The following is an 18,809-nucleotide window of genomic DNA, read 5'->3' as shown; positions in this document are numbered from 1 at the left end:
AATTTCACAACTGATCCCAGTGCACAGGCACTATTCGCAACAAGAGGAGGTTCAATGTTAGCCACAAACATTAAAGTTCCAACAAAATCCCCTTCGTCTCCTCATTTTCATACCTACGTAACATGTTTTCAACACACCAGCATGAACCAAAAGGGAGGAAACAAAATTTATTGGCAAACTGGTTGAAATCAGTTTGCGGTTGGGTTGATCTAGATTCTTCATTGTTCTGTTGCACGGGCAACAGGAAGGCGATGTTTGGATATTTTTCGGGAAGTCCCAAGGAAAAGCACAAATCAAAAGAAGGGTTCAAGAACAATAAATTCTGTCTCAAAGCAGAGACCCGTCGAGGACCATGTGCGTAATGGATGAACTTGCGATGACTGGAAAATGGACTGCCGTGATGAGTAACAGGTGCAGAACATTAGTGGAGCCTCAGCTAGCGACGCCTAGCGACGCCTGAGAGAGAGAGGGGGCTCTCAAAACAGCGGGCCAGGCTCTAAACTAATGGGAGCTATGAATAATGAGCGCCAGGTTTTTTTTTTTTTGCTTGTTTGTTGTTTTTTTACATACAAATGAATTTGAAAGCAAGCAAGAGGGAGACGAGTTAATGAAAAACAGACAACTTTGAGAGAAGTGTCTGGGAGGAAACGGGTTTGCATGAACGTCAGCGAGCTCAGATACCGAACCCCGAGGGAGTCCAGGCTGTTTGTGTAAATGAGGCCGACTACTCCCAAAACCTCCTCCTGTCATCAGAAACTAACTTTTCCTCTCGCACTGAGAGAAAACGATCAGCATTCACGTGAGCCAACGCAAACACTTTCTCTAGCTTGTCGGTTCTATCTAGTGCTACATAGCTACAAATCTCCTGCTTTTTAATGACTCTGAGGCTGACTGCCATCTGGGGGTGGAGTCAGCTCTCATGCCATGAGATTTAACTAAAATTAGAAGTGTTTACAGTCTGAACAATTAGTTTACATAAGCCACAAATAAACACTTTACAATGGACAGAAAAGGAAGAAGTCCAGGAAGCCAGTTCCTGTGAAAATGCCTTGAAAAGACTTTTCTTTAAACAGTAAGGGTCCTGAACATTTTGTTTTTGATCCTCGTCATAAATTAGCAATATGTTCCTAGATATAACTCAGACAGAAAACTAGACTAGATGACTCATAATATATATATATATATCTCAAAGTGGTCATTTTTTTGCTGCGTATTTACCGATTCCTCCTGATATGATCAGCTGCCTGCTACAAACAGAGGAAGCCCTGAAACGTCTACAGGGACGAACTAAGACTTATCTTGTAAACGACACTGAGCATGAAGTTCTGTTTATGGAACAGAGTCTCCCGTCCTTCAGTCTCTGAAAAACTGCAGTTGGTTTTACTTTTATCAAAAGGAAAACAAACGTACACGTTCGACAGACTACAGTGGCATTTTTCGCTCCAAGGCCAACATGAGCCTCAGATTATATATTAAATAGAAGTCCTTCTGTTGGACTAATCTCTAATCTGGTCCAATTTAGTCACCACATGCAAAGATAAAGATAAAAAAAGAACATTTAACATATTTTCCGGACAATGGGTCACACTTTTTTTCACAGTATGTCCAGTAAAGTCCATAACTTACTTTCTTTCTTTCTTTCTTTCTTTCTTTCTTTCTTTCTTTCTTTCTGCTAACACCTTCTAATCATACGCCATTGAACTAAAGCTTTCCTTTAACGCTCTCCTTCTAACAAGAGTTACGTCTGACTGACTTAGGACGTCGACAAGAGTTTTGACGTTCCTGATACGACGGAAGTGACCGGAAGTGAAGGGGCACATTTCTGTCTCTTACAAATGTGTACGATTTTCCTGAAACTTATGGGGATATGCAGTGTTGTTTTTTTTGTTTGTTTGTTTGTTTGTTTTTGTTTTTTAGTTAGCCATGAACATTCATTGCAAGTTGATTTCATATCATTTAAAAAAATAATAAAATAAGTACTGAACTTGTTTTGGCACTTTTCTACTTTGAATTGTAGCAACGTGACGGACCGCGTGCGCTTGAAATGAAAATAAGGCACGTTGAAGTTTGCTTGTAATGCGACGCAATGTGGAACGTCTCCAGCAGAGAGAAATGTGGTATTATTTATCTATTTATCTATGTATATGGTCGGTTTTTGTAATGATTTCCTCGTGGTCGGGCTGTTACTGTGTGACGGGAAAGGTGACATCAGGAGAAAGGAATTGGAGTGAAGTACCGGACACCGGGGGGAGGGGGGACGCGTTGGGGACTAAATGTGGGCGGAAACAAAAAGTCTCAGGGAGTCTGATAAACTGCAGAGGGACGTGGGAGAGAGACGCAGAACGTCTGGAGCCATCTTCCTCTCGATTTGGAGCCAGGATTTCACCGACATGATGTTTCCAGGGGATCCAAGGTCTTTGGTTTTGGTGCTGGTTTGCCTATTTTCTGCTGCTGGTGCTTTCGAAATAAACGGTGAGAAAACGTTTCCGTTTTTATCCGTCTGAAATGAATCGTACGTCAAAATAACCAGCTTTTTAAAAAAAAAAAAAAAAAAAAAACAACAACAAAAACGTAACTGGTGTGACTTTTCGCACACAAATGAGCTGGTTTTAGAAAAGAAAGTAGGAACATTTTTCCCCATCACCATGTTTGAGGGGGGAAAATATGAGTTGACATTAAATAATGGGGTGGATGATTTTTAAAGTTACAGTCTTAAAGTTTGTAGTATTCGTTATTTTCCCCGAAATTGAAGCATGGATGGTAAATTAAAGACTACTTTTGAGTGATTATGTTTTTTCGGCATTTTTATTTTATTTTATTTTATTTTTGTGTGTGTGTGTGTGTTAGAAAGTTAGCACAGGGCCGGTCCAAGGTTGAATGTAGCCCTAAGTCATCTGCAACTTGTACGGTCCAAGGTCCTGTCCATTCTCATGAATAGATTATCTTCTATGTTAGGTTATTTGTCAAAAAATTAGTGTAAAAAAAAAAGTTTTCAAACGAATTACAAGACAAATAGATGTAAAACAATGCATCACTTTTTGGTTAATTCTGTCATGAAAATTGAATGTGGGCATTCCACGAGAAACTGGATTTTTATTATATGTTGGACAAATTAGTTGGTTCTTCGTCATTTTTAACCAAATTTATGAAAAGCCATTGTGAAAGGGCCGAAGAGCCACGTGCCTCAGTCGTGAGCCATTTTGTACGTCATTGCCCAGGAGGGACCGCCGTGTTTATTTAGGTTTATTTGGAAATTTCACATTTTCTATAGTCCTAGAATGAACACAAGCTCATGGTTTGACAATCAGACCAATCTGTTTGCACTATTTATCCAGTAATTTCGTTCCCAAGATTTTCTTTACGTCCCTCCCTACTTCTGCATTAGTCATGTCAACTAACCATTTTTGTATATGTTAGTTGTAACATATACAATATATAAATACCTTTTTTGTTGTTAAAAAAATTATTTACTGTTTAAGGTTAATGTTTAAAGAAAAAATCAAGATAAATAGTCATACTGAAATGCTTAATTTTAAGGTTTCAATGTTTTCAGAAGATTATATAGAATATATTCTACTTTATTCTGTTTCTTGTCTCTGTTTGGGACATTTGTTTACTCCGATGTTGTTTTGTTACTCATTCTGCTGCAAGTTGGCTCAAGTTTGACGCGCAAGACGTAACCTGTAAAATCCGGTTTAGGATTTTCAAAATAAAAGATCCGGAAGTAGTTCGTTATTTCTTGTGCGGCCCGGTACCAATTGGTTGGGGACCACTGCTCTAAATCATCAATTGCCAAAGCAGGTACAAAGCATAAATTGACAGTTCATGTGAAACATCCAGCCTTTTTATACCCGAAAACGTTGTCAGAGGCAACCGAAAATGTAAAAGTATGACATGATCAGACCTATCTGAGGTGTTGTCAGTTAATTTGCCTTGGGCCCTTCATAACGACTTTGTATTTTTCCGAATTAATTATTTGAATAGTAAATATTTCACTTTATAGTAATTTGGGTCCTGATTTGGTTTGTCTTTTTTCTTTTGTCAGGCACTAATCCACGGACCTTTGTCATTGGTTCAGGAATCCCCAATGACAATGAACCAATAGATTGTGTTGATGAAGATCATCAATTGGATTGTTGGAGCCGTTTGGCTCCAACAATCCAAACGGTAAGGAATAAAACATTAAATGGATCCCTCTCTGAAGAGGCACGTCAGTTCCTGACGAGCCCCATTTCCACGGTACTCATGCCTTCGTTCTACACCTTGGTGTGCTGCATCAGCGTTCCCATCAACCTCGCCGCCATCGTGGCCTTCTTTAAGGGCATCCAGCCAAAGAAGCCGGCGGCAATCTACATGCTGAACCTGGCCTCTGCGGACCTGCTCTTCGGCCTCATGCTCCCCTTCAAGATCTCTTACCACTTCATGGGCAACAACTGGATATTCGGCTGGTTCCTGTGCCGAGTGGTCACCGCCAGCTTCTACTGGAACATGTATTGCTCCGTCCTTCTAATAGCCTGCATCAGCGTGGACCGGTTCCTGGCGGTTGTGTACCCCATCGACTCCCTGGCTTGGAGGAAGACGGAGAACACCATCAAGGCCTGCGTGACCATGTGGGTCCTGTCCTTCGCCGCCTCCGTTCCTCTCGTTGTCTCCGACCAGACGGCTCACGTTGAGGGGCTGAACATCACCACCTGCCACGACGTCCAAACCGTTGAGGCGATTTTGTGGTTGAAGATTTATTTCGTTGCCATCTGTTTCTGCCTGTTCGTTTTGCCTTTTCTTGTCACGGTGGGGTCCTACACCAAGGTGATCTGGACGCTGAGCAGCGTGGCACGCGGGCTTCAAGGAAGATCACGCAAAAAAACGAGAGCGGTGGTGATGATCTTGACGGTCCTAGTGATTTTCGTGCTGTGCTTCATGCCCACCAACTGCTTCCTGCTGGCACACTACTTGCTGTTTGAGGGATCCAACAATGCCTCGAAGGCCACCGACAGCTCCTATGGCCTCTACTTGATGTTTTTGTGTTTGGGCAGCCTGAACTGCCTCCTGGATCCCCTTCTCTACTACTTCGGCTCTTCCCAGTGTCAGAGACAGCTGTCCAACATGCTGTGCAGATCGTCGACGAAGGGTGCTCTCACCAATTCGTCGTCTGACTCGTACAGATCCAGCACCAGACCCATTCTGAAGTCCAGCCGCACCGAATGCTCCACAATGACTTCATCAGTGAGCAAAACAAACTCATTGGAACAAAACCTGAACAGCCAGTACAAGAAACTGTTGGTCTGATCACTGTGGCACTGGGCAGCGTTTTTAAGTACAGAAACACAAAGCTGTAAAGTTAAGGCTACTACATAAACTGAGCACTTAGTTGGGATGTTTCTTTTGAGATTTACTGAAACGGAAGGTAACCAAACATCTTGCAGTAGTAGAAACACTAGAAATCTCTTCTTCTTTTTTTGTCAGGAGGACAAACCTACACGCACAAATGTGAAGTTAAATCTGGCATAAAACTGAGTGTAGAACCGCAGTATGCTTCACCTTTTGCTCTGTATATTTACATTTGCACACTGAATATTATTCGCTCTTACGTTTACTACTTTGTTTTTTTGTTAGCTTTCAGCTATATCTTTTCGAAATGTACAATATTTTTATATATATTAGTTTCTTAATAAATATTTGAGACTCAATTTTGATGTTTTGACTTCTATTAAGCAAACTGTGTGAATTAACCAGAGGTTCCAGTTAAAAGTTCAATGCTGCCCCCTGCTGGCCAAATATGTAAATCACTAAGTTGGCAGAGAACTTTCCATCCTTTATTTTTATTTCTTTTAATACAATGGGTCGCATACTTAACAAATGTAACTCAGTAAGTTAGGTTGATACTGAAAAGGGAATTTATTGTAGTAACTTTGCTCATGAAATGAAAATCATGAATTATTTGCACAAAGTAATTTGTTTCACTTATTTCTGTACGTTTTAATTGAATATGGATTACTACTAATGAAAACGTGACATTCGGTGTGCGAGAAAATTTGACATGACACTGGTAAAGTAAAAACATAAGGCGGCCTGTTGAATTGTAAGAATGTCCTTTTAAAAAGAGTTGAATTTCTACAATGATACTGTACACATTAATTGTGTCATCAAAAAGACATTCACATAAAATTTGAATATTAGGGGAAACATCAACAGAATTGGCTACCAATAAAAGCCAATGTAATGCAAATTTCGCTAAAGGTGACGCATGCGTACCTCTAAACTGCTTATGACACTAATAAAATCAAAATTGTTTTTACTCATCTGCACCGATAGGTGGTGCTATTTTACCGTTTATTAAGAAAAATGTCATCCTCACCACTCTATAGCAATGCCTAAGAAGAGACACCTTGGCTACAGGTAGTCATTGCTTAAGTATCTCAAGATAATAATTAATTACTTCCTAAAATCCTTTGTCAGAAATCTTACTAAAACGTCCTTCAAGCACAGAGTCAAAGATAACCTGGCTGAAATAGTCGAAAGGAGAGAGAGAAAAAAATTAATTAGGCTGATATACTATTCTCATTTAGTCGCTTTCTTCTAGTTTTTTCCCCTAAGTGGCACATACCTAAAATCCTAAGTTTGTACATGAGATGTTCGCATACAGGCCAATCATTTAAAAAGAGAAATTATGGCTGATAACAGTCGCAGATTGCATCGATCAATCAGACCAGAAGAGTCATTGTACTGACTTGTATCCTCCGATAACCTCTATGTGTGAACACAGTAAACCAGTTCAAGGAACAGCACAACCCCGCGTTCCTGGAAAGCAGGCGACACGTTTTTATATGAAATCTTCTCCTAATTATCCAGCTCAGTTACCGTCTTGGAGTGGGTGGGTGCCAAGGCTGGCGGCTTTGCGTAGTCACGTGACGTACAGTGACATCATCCAGGTGTCAGGAAGTTCGCTTTTGCAACCTGTAGAGAGGAAACGAACGGTGTCGACGCAGACCGCGCCCGCTCTCTCATTTTTAACCTGCGCGTTTGTCAACTGAGCTTACGGTCATGTCGACGTGTGCGACGACAGAAGGTAACGTTTTATATTCTTTTTGGCTTTTTCTTACTGTTATTACCTCAATAACCTGTCCGTGTGGGAACCCAGTACATAAACAGGGATTTTGAACGACAGGTCTCATACCGTTAGGTTAAATAGTGCGTCCTTACACCCAACAGACCGTCTCCACAACCGCTACATTTATTGTATTGTATTTCATGTGGAGTTTTAGAGTTAGACCAACACAAAAGTAGTGGATAGTTGTAAAGTGTAAGGTTAATAATAGGTGTTTGTTTTTGTATTCAGCCATTACGTTGTGTACATTTATGGTGTCTCTTGGCCAGGTTTGCACATAGAGACAGACATTTTGGCCCATTCTTCTGGCCAAAATGGCTCAATTGCAGTCGAATTGGACGAAAGGAATTTTATTTCCCTGTACTTTTCAAAGGACTAAAGGTCTGATATTTGACTGGGGTATTTTAGCATATGAATGTGTTTTAAAGTCAAACTATTTTTGCTGCAGCTTAGGCTGTCCTGCTGGAAGGTGAACCTCTGTCCAAACCTCAAGTCTCATTCCACACATTCAGAGACGGAATGCTTTTGGAAGCCAATCAGGATGTTCAGTTCAAATCTTTTAGTCAGATCTCAAAAAGCATCACATGATCTAAAAACAATCAGAAAAACAATGTTGTACGGTACTACTGCTATAAGACGCCAATGAACCATAGTTAGAAGAAACACACATCACTGGTGAGCCTTTCCAGGAGACCTTGATCGACCAAAACGTCTCAGAGATCACATAGACCATAACCAGGAGGTCACAAGAACCCAGAACAACAGCTACAGCTCAGCAGACATCGATTCCTTAATGTCAGTGTTTAACAGAGAGACGTGGCAGTAATGGGAAAGCTCTAAACCAGAGGCAAAGGCTGGCCAAGCAGACCACGAAGGTCCAACTCTAATTTGCTACAGAACATCTTGATGACCCCTTTTGAGAAAATTTTCTGTGGACTGATGAGACAAAAATGGAAATATTTGGGAAGCGTGTGCTATGGTTTGTCAGACAGTTGCTTTTCCCCAGAGGTCCAGGTTGTTTTGGATGTAATTTCCCCCTTAATGAATGAGGTCATTATTTACTCAGGCTATCTTTATCCAATCTTAAAAATTGCGTCATGATCTGAAAAAATATAGTGTAAAAAATAAATAAATAAATAAAAAGAGAGAACAAATTAGAGCACTATATTTCTTTTTCAGGTCATAGTTATGCACTACTTTATGTTAGGTATATTTCATAAAATCTCATTGAAGTACACTGACGTCTATGGTTATTATGCACTGAATATGAAAAAGTTAATGTTTTAGAAGTACTTTTGGAAAGCTATGAAAAATAAAGCTTATTGTTCCTTTGCTTATCTCATGCTTTGAATTCACAGGAACGACAAAAGGCTTCACTGGGACGGAAACCGATTATGGCGTATTTGTCGGTTCTGAAGCCCAAGCGGTCCTGAAAAGCCCTCTCACAACCGTCTTCCTCCCAGCCGTCTACACCTTCGTGTTTGTCGTTGGGCTTCCCACCAACGCCTTGGCTCTATGGGTTTTCCTCTTCAGGACCAAAAAAAGGCACCCATCATCCATCTACATGGCCAACCTGGCTCTTGCTGACCTGCTTTTTGTTATTTGGATCCCTTTAAAAATAGACTACCACCTCAATGGCAACGACTGGAAGTATGGAGACGGGCTGTGCAAAGTTCTGGTGGGGTTCTTCTATGGCAACATGTACTGCTCCATGGCCTTCATCGCCTGCATTAGCGTCCAACGTTACTGGGCTGTAGTCTACCCAATGTCCCAGCATCAAAGGAGCACTTGTTTAGCAGTCTCTGTTTCTGTAGCGATCTGGGTGCTGGTGTGGCTCATCACCATTCCTCTCTACTGCTACGATCAAGAAGTAAACATACCAAACATGTGCATCCGGACCTGCCATGACGTCACCAGGCCGAGCCAAAGGAAGACTGCGGCTGGATACTTCTTGACAATGGGAACGCTGGGATTTGTCGTCCCGACAGTTGTGTGCATCATATCGTACGTCCTCATGCTCAGGGCTCTCCAGGACAGCATGGGGGACCCTACCATTGCCAAGAAGCGCCGCAAGGCCGTGGTCTTGATCATCACCGTCCTGCTCATGTTTATCGTCTGCTTCACCCCCAGTAACATCATGCTGCTGGCGCACTACATCCTCCTGCTAGGAGAGGTTGTGAGCAACGGGTACGGGTTTTACATCACCACCCTGTGCCTAGCGAGCCTGAACAGTTGCGTGGACCCTTTTATTTATTACTTCATCTCCGAGGACTTCAGGGAGCACGTGAAGAACACGTTCCTGTGCAGGAGTCAGAGGACAGTTGAGAGGAAAAAGGTCTCCTTCAGCGCTCTGAAGTTCTCCAAGAAGAGCGGCTCGTATACCACCAGTAGCACGCGAAACACGCAGAGCAGCGATTGCTGATGGCGGTGTCGTTATTAACCCTCCCGTGGTCTTAGCGCGACGCTCTGAAGGAGCGTGGAGGATGTCCAGCGGGGAAGTTTAGTGCGACCCCCATCAGACCGCTCACAGGGTGAAGAGTTTGCGAGTTAAACTCAGGTTTGAGAGAAAATAGATCTTGAGATAGAGCAGTTGGGAACAGGTCTATGATTTTCTAGAGCTTTTTTTGCATGGTGAATATTTGTTTTTGAAAAATAATTTGTACAGTTTTTTTTATCTGTTTTTTTTTATATATATTTTATGTATTCTGCTACATGCCTCATTTTATTGCTATTTTTGACCAGTTACCTTGATGATAGAAGATACTAATGTTGTGGTTTTAGGTAAATGAATGTAGCCTTTTTTGTGTGCGACAAGACTGTAAATCAATTAGTTAATGGCACCTTTTACCTATTAAATTATGTAAAACTACCTTAATAATTGACTTCTTTTATATATATTTTTGTATAACCATGCATTTTAGCCTTTGTCAAACCGAAAGGGGGAAAAAAAATATTTAGAATCACAATGTTCAAGCAAATCTTTTTCAATTTGCAGAATTTAGTCGAAAGAAAATCATAAACACAATAATTAAAGCTACACCTCTGCTAAACCTCCCAAGCTAATTTGCAAACTTTCATGTTGCAAGGAGCAAAAGTGGAGTCGTTGGCCCAACTATTAGTCCAGCTCTTCCTGCTTCCTGCATGGACAAACCTGTTTCATTTACATTGTAAATCTTTACCTGAATCAACTCATTTGAATTTGGATTGAAGAACATGGATGCACACTGAATATGTAGTTGGTTTAAATTGGGGATTTGCCAGTCAGTGATCAAAATCAGCCAGTTTTATCTTAATTGGCTCGGACTGAAGACGAGCACTGAGACATCTTTGCAAACCAAATGCATTCAAAAGCTGAAACTCCCATTTTGTTTTTGGTCTGTAAACGCATCGGTTTAGTAAAACTCAGATTAGGGATATTATGGATAAATGGGGAAAACATTGTGTTTTTTCTGCTGAATTCAAAATTACTAATAATTTTATCAAGAAGCTTCTCTCAGAGTTTGAATTTGATCATTTTATGCTCAATTATGTGTTTAACAATAAAAAAAAAAACAGTTTATATGTGCTGGACACTTCTTTAACCTACTTTGAACACAACTCCTTCTGATACCTCCAACACCTTTATTTACCCCAGCTTTGTTAGTCACTCGTACAACACACATTCTGCATAGTAATCATTTTAAACATAGCCCTTTTTTTAGGCCAATTTTTGTCAAGCAAAAATGATCTATGTGTTCAAATGGACATTTTACTCCTTTTAAGGGTTTCTGGTTTTCGTCTTGTAATACAACCCAGTTAATATTCAACCTGTGGGTAACATAAAGTTCAAACATTTCTCACATCCAAAGAATGTCTTTTAAAAGTTTTTATAACTGTTACTAGACGATTGCAGTGAGATTAATCAAATATTAAGCTGCTGCAGGTGGAACTAAAAATGACCTTTTAAAGAGGCGCGTGTAGCTGAGTGTGTACTGTATGGCAGCTGTTGGAAAGGTCAAACTATAGTTGTTCCTTATTTTCATAACACACATGTTTACCATTTGTTCTCTTTTCAGGGTTGGCCATGCACCATTTCAATACTGTGAACTTTGAGTGTTAAATCACCAAAAACAATTATGGCCAAACTAATTAGCTTACTGACCAACTGTGACTCTGTATAATTTTGTCTTCCTACCATAGATGGACAGGCAGTCATTGTAAAATAGTTGGCTACTTCAGTTTGAGTCTTCTTCAAATTCTACGGATCTTTCCTGCCCACAGAAAGAAATGTGACTTTGTATTTTAACGCCTTGAAGTTGGGCCTCTGTCTCTTTAAAAACTTCTGCTCTTTCTGAAACTCCGCCTTCAGGAAGTCATCGCAAAATGGCTTCTATTGACCCTTTAACAACGTTTTCATCAGCGTTTCACTGAGACGCTGATGTCCTATAATGTGCTCAGAAGATGCAGTTCCACCAAGTGTTTACTAATTGTTACTGCCTTGTCTGAAGGAGCTGAGTGGGACAGTCACGGGGGAGGGCTGCTGAAAATGTTTCTCAGTTTCCTCAAAATTAAAAACTTGGAAACTGCGACTCTGAGGAGGAGCTCCGTCCTCGAAGGCGGAGCTGGGTCCAAACAGGCGTTTTGCACAGGTTGCCATGGGAGATTAAAGGACTTCTCAAACATACATGAAAGAATCAAAGCAGCACTCCAGGAATGTTTTTGATGAGGGAATAACATGATAACATGATGTAAAGCTAACAAAAAAGTCAATTTTTACACAAACAAAACTTAAAATATGGTCAAAATGCCATATTTTGACCATATATGGTCAAAATATATGGTCAAACCTGTTGTGCAGCCTGTCCATGTGGGTTTTCACAGTCGGGACACTTTCAATAGTTCATTGGTCCAAACTAGCGTCACAGGGAGCCTGTCGTGTTCTCATGAAGAAGGAGCTGGTCTTTTTTGTTTATTTGTGGCTTTTAGTTAATAGACGTTTTTTTCAGAAACATAAAACTTGTCGGTTTCACTGTTTCCACATTTTAATGACTAATGTGTAACTGCATCAGGACACACCTAGATTTCCTAAAAACAAAAAATGTCCCAGAATGTCATCACTTAGAAAACCTTCTTTATCAGGTGATCTGGAGGTGTCACTATCTATTGAATTGTTGTTGCAAACTTTTGCAACCACAACAATTTTCTTTTCGAAGGAGCTAATCGGAACTGTTGGGGGAGTCAGAACATTTCTCGGGTATATTTCCATAAACAGTAGCTGCATAGCTGTAATAAAACACAGCGGAGTGCTAATAGCTGTTTTCATGGTAAGTGAAAGGTAAATAATTAAACATTTTCTACGCAGCCACGCTTTTGAGACTTTAAAACTAAGGCCAAGAATAACTCAGGTAAACTTGCATCCACAGATTTCTTGAAGAGGCCACAGCATCAATAACAGAAACTCTTGACGTTACCGTGAATAACATTTGTGCGCCATATCTCACGCCAAAGGAGCAACATCTTCTGATGGAGGCCTATGAAGAACTGGAGAATTTTATTCTCAAGAAAGAAAACCCTGCCGCCGCAGTGCCAAACAATAGTGGACTGAATGTGTAGGTTAGCCTAAAAATCCTTCACTGAACAATAAAACAATATGAAATCGCTGCATTCATGGAGTTACCTGTCATTTGGTCAGTTGAACAACTTGAGTCTTATAAATGAACAGTGGAAGTCAGCATGTAACGTGTATTCATTCGTGTTCCTCTTTTTTAATTGCACATCTGCGTATTTATGCAGCACAAAACAAGAATTGTTTTGTATTTATTCTTGACAACAGGTCAAGAATGAATACGAGAACATTTTGCAATATAGTGTGTGGACAAAATGTTGCCTATAAATGAAATGTACCAATTTACGTTGTAAACGTTGTTCAAAGTTAAGTTAAAATTCATCCGTAAAGTGCCGTCCTTCATCCGTGGGGCATACTACAACTTATATGGCTTGACTTGATAGCAACACTGCTTCTTTTTTTTTTTTTATTTAACAAAAATACAATCTCTGGTAGATGTATGAAACAATGCAACATGGATAGGAAAATAATAAAAATAAACAGAAGCATGACATGAAGACGACAAAACAAGCACATAAGAGTAAGGCAAATAAAAGAACAACAAACATTTATTCATTTATTCTGATTATTTCTGTGTATTAACACATTTTTATTTATTTTTTGATTATCTGAAACAGACAGGGTAAATATTGCCGAGTCAACATCCTGGTTGACTCCTACCAAAGAAAATGTAATACCGGTGTTCTAAGCTAAAAGTTGTTTCGTTCGCAACCCGCTGGTTATTGCATCTTTTTAATTGCTTTACATAATGCTGTGTTTCTCAGGATAGTATTGGGCAGGATGGACAACTTATTAAAGATGGAAAGAGGTTGGAAATGTAAATCAACCAACAATTGTGTACACTTTATGTGCATTTATCAATTATTTACATGATAAATTTCCTGTGAAATAAATGTATTATTATTATTATTATTATTATTATTATGAAAATATATATACACTTCTTTTTAACTAGGGTTAATCGATACCAAGATATAAATTTTTTTCCCACGCTTAAAAATAAATGTTTCATACTGCAGTATTTAAGTATTCCCGCATTCATAAGCTTTTATCTAAATTATCTGTTTATTATTGTACAAGTTGAGTGCCATGGAAACCAAAGGGGGGGAACTACCGCGCGCATTACACATCCTTTCAGTGCGCATGCACGGACTATGGACAGGTAGTCTCGGGGTGTGTCCTCCAGCGAGCGAGATCTTATTAGGCATGTTTTAAAGACGAAAGATCAAGTGAGAGACGACCAGCAGCAGAACTTCGAGTCCTGAGCGCACAGACATGAATTCAGGGTGGATATTGTCGCTTCTGCTGGTTATCGGCTTTGCTTTTGCTGTTAATGCACAAGGTAAGTCAAAGCCTGTTCTCTTTCTGTTACGTCGACGTTTTATGGATATGGAGGGGTCGCGAGGCACGGCTTTTACCTATCGCAGAGCAAAGAGGCTGCGATAATAATGTTAATGTTTTATGTCAGGTGGTTTAGACCTCATGGAGATTCACTTAGGATTTTATTTTTCACATTTTTGATCTGGTAAATTACAAAGAAACTGCAATCTGCCTAAGCAAGAAAGTAACCATAGTAACTACTATTTATTAATGAATTTTTTTGTCGTTTTAGAGTTTTACCGTTTTAATTAAAATAACGTACAGCTAAGTACTAATATATATACATACATATATATATGTGTGTGTGTGTGTGTGACTATATAAGAAAAATGTATGTAGAAAAGCAAATGATACACTCCCCGCCATCAGCTGCTCTGTGTGACCTAATAAGTGACTTTTAGGTGATTTATTTAAACAACATCACTGCTAGTTTGTTGAAATGTACAGCGTTTGCTCTAAAGACTTTCCTACGACCTTTCACTGGATTCTATTTAGGATGCACTGATTGCCTTTTTTCTGATCACTCACACATTACCGATCTTTAAAAAGCCTAACCTGCCGATTCCAAAGTTGGCCAATTCTCCCAAAATTAAGGAAATCGGCACCGATAAATTGGTGCATCCCTAATTCTATTCCTGATTTTGTGGTGTTTTGGGGTCTGACGTCTCTCTGCATGACCCAGTTTCTCCCAAGCTTCAGCTGAGAGTCTGATTGCCTTACATCTGATTGCAGAAAACCTGGCCTCCTTGTTTTTAGAGTCACTGAAATGTGCGTAGTGTCCTGTGTCTGGAATGCCAGCCCATATCATGCCTCTATCACCACCATTCTTTTTCCATGGTACAAGGTGTTTGTGCGGTAGAAGCCAGTCATACTTGTTTGATGCGTTTATGAATTACTGTCTTAAACTGTGACCTAACACTATAATAGACTCTATTGTCTGAGACGGAGCTTGATTTCCCTCTCAAATTCTTTATGGGTTTCATATTTCCTAAATAAACACAAGGAAGTGTATTATGTTTAAACATGACTGAAGCTGCAACTACAGTCATGCGTTAAACATTTATGGAAAGTCATTTATGTGTAATCTTTTAGAAGTATCCTTGTCATTTTGGCTGAGAACTTCACACAAGTCCTGTTTGAAGGAAGAGTGCCAGACATTCAGCCTTCCACTACCAACGTCGAAATAATTCTGTTCCTAAAGTTACTTTAATGTCATGTTTCCTATTGTCAAAACAGTAGATTAACATCCAAACCTTCTTACCTGCCTATGAAAAAATATGACTATCAATTGAAGTCAAGAGATTAGAACTGAACAGCTATGTAGCCATAAGCAAACCACTAACCAGAGGAGAGAAGTATACCATACAAGAATCGCCTTTTATTCTAACATCTCTTTTATCTTTGTCTATTTCAGGGCGAAGTATTATTGGAATACTGACTAAGGATGGAACAGCTATTGATGATGTAGCATTAGATATACTGCAGAGCGGGCTTACCACCGTGTTCTTCCCGATCATCTACACCATTGTGTTCGTGGTGGGCCTAATTGCAAATGGGATGGCCATATGGGTGTTCCTCTTCAGAACCAAGAAGAAGCACCCTTCCTCCATCTACATGGCCAACCTTGCCTTGGCCGACCTGCTGTTCGTTGCCTGGATGCCTCTGAAAATTTCCTACCACGTAAATGGAAACAACTGGTTCTACGGGGAGCCCCTGTGCAAAGTCCTGGTGAGCTTCTTCTATGGGAACATGTACTGTTCGGTGCTGTTCATCACCTGCCTCAGCGTGCAGAGGTACTGGGTCGTGGCAAACCCGCTGAGTTCGCAAAGGAAGAACAACAAAGTCGCTATCAGCGTCTGTGTGGCTATCTGGGTTTTCATTTGGATCACCTCCATTCCTCTGTACCTGTACAATCACACAACTAAGATCAAGGGCACGAACATGACAACCTGCCATGACGTGATCGTCATAGATCCAAATGCCGAAGACCCCTACCCTTTTATCAAGTACCCATTCTTCTACTTCATGTTCATGGCCACAGTCTCATTCTTCATCCCTTGCATCGTACTCATTGTGGCGTACGTGTTGCTGCTCAAAACTCTGGGGAGCAACACGGTGGACAGCAGTGCGACAAAGACACGGCGCAAAGCCGTCGTGTTGATCTTGGTTGTCCTGGTGACCTTCCTCGTCTGCTTCGTCCCCAGCAACGTAATGCTGGTGGTGCACTATGTCCTGGTGAAAACCGAAATGGTAGACAAAGGCTACGGCTTTTACATCACGTCGCTGTGTCTGGCGAGCCTCAACAGCTGCCTGGACCCTTTCATCTACTACTTTGTGTCGGACGAGTTCAGGGAGCACGTGAAGAACACGCTGCTGTGCCGCAGCAACAGAACCGTGGAACAGGAGAAGGCCTCGTACAGCTCCATGAAGTACTCCAGGAAGAGCCGGTTGTTCGTGTCGGCGAGCACCAACACGGAGAACAGCACCTGTTAGCAACGGAGCCCAGACTGCTCCACGCTGTGGGTGCTTCCACTCTTCTGCACTGATGTTGTCGTCCACCGTGAACCCGACCAAAGATGAACTCTGAACCTCGATAGGACTGCAGCTTGTGATGTGTGACGTTACCAGGAGCTGCTCAGTGTTAAACTGTGAATCATTATATGTTTTATGTTATGTTATGTTATGTTATGTTATGTTATGTTATGTTATGTTATGTTATGTGTAAATAGATGTAAGCGTGTGGGTCAACTGTTAAAGACTGACATTTATGGCATGAGATGCATTAAGTGGGATTTTCCTGGACAGCGCAGATTTCCAGTGTTTAAGGTCGGATCTGCTTTTTCTTAACTGCCAGTCTTGAGTCAAACATGAAATGAAAAGATTACGAGATTATTACCACTTACCAATTGAAGCCAATATTTCTAACTTTTGCATAGACAAAGAAAAACGTCCTCAAAAGTCCTGATGAGTTTATAAAAGGTGGACATTTCTACTTTCAAACGATCTGATGGATATAGAAAAACAAGAATTCGGTATTTATCTATTTTATAGCCGGTTAGTGTATATTTTTATTTATACTATATAGGAAATAAATGTAAATTGTATATATTAAATGGCTACAATTGTTCAGTCTGATTGCAAGAAAATGTAAAAAAAAAAATATTCATATATTTTTTTTTTTTTTACACATTTTTCATAAAAAATGTTCCTCTCGTTGTTTGAATTAATTTTAAACCTTTTGTTGTTGAGCTTTTGACGTTGATACGTATTTCCTTAAATAAACGGAACAAAAACACGGTTTCTGTGAAACTCCATTGTCCCGTTGCGTCATTGTGCTGTCCTGCGTGAGTCACGGGCCTCGTTGTCATCCGGCAGACCGGACGTCCTCTTCTTAGCTCACTTAATCTTTCAAAACCCTTGGAATTTCTGGAATGTGCCGTGTTGAAATGTAGAGCACCGCGGCACACCGAAGAGCTGGTCAAAGATCAATTCGGAGAAGGGACAGTGAGCTCGGGGTTGAGGAATGTCGGAAGGCATGATGAGACACGTTTTGCAGACGATCTTAGGAAGTCGTCATCTTGCTGGTTTCAGTGTTCACTTTCTCCTGCGTTTGGAAACTTGCGTCTAGTTTCATTGTAGGATCTCTGGACGATTAAAACAGGTTCCTGTTTTAACGACCGGTCGGGGCAGAGCTGTGGGTAAATCATTGGCTGTAGAGTGTCATTTTACCCTTTGTCAACGCTCCGGGGCAGAAGGCCTTCCTTTCAGAGCGGAGCCGCACCCTGGTCACGTTATGCCGCTGACGCAGCTCCTTTTCCAAGCACAGTTGTGGCATAATGAAACAAAAGTGCTGGACGTTATTTAAAAAATAAGAGTAGCACTTTTCTACACATAGCACGTCTTTAGAGTTTCTGTGAAACAAACCAATGTAAACTGAGATACTTTGCTGTGACTGGATAATAAGTTATTTCTATGCGTCGCCATGTACCTTCTGTCAGTTTTGGTCAACATGTGTTTATGTATAGACTGATTAGTTCTACTTTGTTGTAAATTAAAATGTTCAACCAAGGACTGGGATCGCAAATAAGCCTTTGACTAAATAGTCTTTGTCCAAAACAATGGCTGCACTGTTTTGCCATGCAACATTGCCTTATCTGCTCTCCTTGATTGAAAAACTTAACTGTGTCACTCTTTCACGAGCTCCACTAGGAGATTGTGATTATGTAAATGTAGGAGAGTGCGAAATGGAATCAAAAAGCTATGATTGACTTTTCCATTTTACCCTCCAAAACAAGCTTTTTACTGACTTAATATGTCAGTTGTCTTTTTGATTTGATTTTGACCCCACATGTGCATGTTTACAGAATTGAACTGTTCCATATTTCATCACATTGAAACCACAAACGTGAGTACATGTCACTGGAATTTTGTGTGAAAGACCAACACAAAGTGGTGTGCAATTTGAGAAGTAGAAAGAAAATTACACGTGATTCAAAACATCTTTGAAAACAAAGAAACAATAAAAAAAGAAGGGCTCTTGTTCCACCTTAATGCGAAGCCGCCAATGCATACCTTTTAGCAGAAAATATGTTTGCACAGTCAGCATAGTGTCTGCTTGTATAATACACCCACATGATATCGGCCGTGAAGCGCTACCCCGCCCCTCAAACGTGCCCACACAAGCTAAAAAACTGTGCGAATAATTCAAAGTGAAAACCT

At 40.4% G+C, this 18,809-nt stretch overlaps 3 protein-coding genes across 4 annotated transcripts; all 3 read left to right on the top strand.

Annotated features, from left to right (window-relative positions):
- Window positions 1-2,307: 2,307 nt before the first annotated feature.
- Window positions 2,308-7,072, top strand: LOC102228816 (proteinase-activated receptor 1-like). Of its 2 annotated transcripts, XM_023338567.1 has the most exons (3): window positions 2,383-2,472; window positions 4,046-4,167; window positions 4,281-7,072. In XM_023338567.1, the coding sequence occupies exons 2-3, from the start codon at window positions 4,115-4,117 to the stop codon at window positions 5,284-5,286; spliced, it is 1,059 nt and encodes a 352-aa protein (XP_023194335.1). In that variant the 5' UTR covers window positions 2,383-2,472; window positions 4,046-4,114; the 3' UTR covers window positions 5,287-7,072. The 2 variants fall into 2 exon arrangements, with proteins under 2 accessions (XP_005802537.2, XP_023194335.1); XM_005802480.3 differs by having other exon boundaries at window positions 2,308-2,472; window positions 4,046-7,072.
- On the top strand, window positions 6,981-10,636 carry LOC102228546 (proteinase-activated receptor 2-like). Its single transcript, XM_005802479.2, has 2 exons — window positions 6,981-7,066; window positions 8,464-10,636. The coding sequence occupies exons 1-2, from the start codon at window positions 7,042-7,044 to the stop codon at window positions 9,525-9,527; spliced, it is 1,089 nt and encodes a 362-aa protein (XP_005802536.1). The 5' UTR covers window positions 6,981-7,041; the 3' UTR covers window positions 9,528-10,636.
- Window positions 10,637-13,867: 3,231 nt separating this feature from the next.
- On the top strand, window positions 13,868-17,404 carry LOC102220423 (proteinase-activated receptor 2). The gene is made up of 2 exons (XM_005802448.2): window positions 13,868-14,052; window positions 15,505-17,404. The coding sequence occupies exons 1-2, from the start codon at window positions 13,986-13,988 to the stop codon at window positions 16,581-16,583; spliced, it is 1,146 nt and encodes a 381-aa protein (XP_005802505.1). The 5' UTR covers window positions 13,868-13,985; the 3' UTR covers window positions 16,584-17,404.
- The last annotated feature ends 1,405 nt before the right edge of the window (window positions 17,405-18,809 follow it).

Source organism: Xiphophorus maculatus, chromosome 8 (genome assembly GCF_002775205.1).
Source record: "Xiphophorus maculatus strain JP 163 A chromosome 8, X_maculatus-5.0-male, whole genome shotgun sequence".
Classification (NCBI taxonomy): domain Eukaryota; kingdom Metazoa; phylum Chordata; class Actinopteri; order Cyprinodontiformes; family Poeciliidae; genus Xiphophorus; species Xiphophorus maculatus.
The sequence above is the reverse complement of the archived record's forward strand: the minus strand, read 5'-3'. Positions and strand labels throughout refer to the sequence as shown.

Excerpts from the sequence above, each read along its gene's own strand:
- LOC102228546 (XM_005802479.2), top strand. The coding sequence starts at position 7,042 with ATGTCGACGTGTGCGACGACAGAAG. Across the intron at positions 7,067-8,463 it reads GACGTGTGCGACGACAGAAG|GAACGACAAAAGGCTTCACT; the intron begins GTAACGTTTTAT and ends TTGAATTCACAG.
- LOC102228816 (XM_005802480.3), top strand. The coding sequence starts at position 2,391 with ATGATGTTTCCAGGGGATCCAAGGTCTTTGGTTTTGGTGCTGGTTTGC. Across the intron at positions 2,473-4,045 it reads TGGTGCTTTCGAAATAAACG|GCACTAATCCACGGACCTTT; the intron begins GTGAGAAAACGT and ends TTCTTTTGTCAG.
- LOC102220423 (XM_005802448.2), top strand. The coding sequence starts at position 13,986 with ATGAATTCAGGGTGGATATTGTCGCTTCTGCTGGTTATCGGCTTTGCT. Across the intron at positions 14,053-15,504 it reads TTTTGCTGTTAATGCACAAG|GGCGAAGTATTATTGGAATA; the intron begins GTAAGTCAAAGC and ends TGTCTATTTCAG.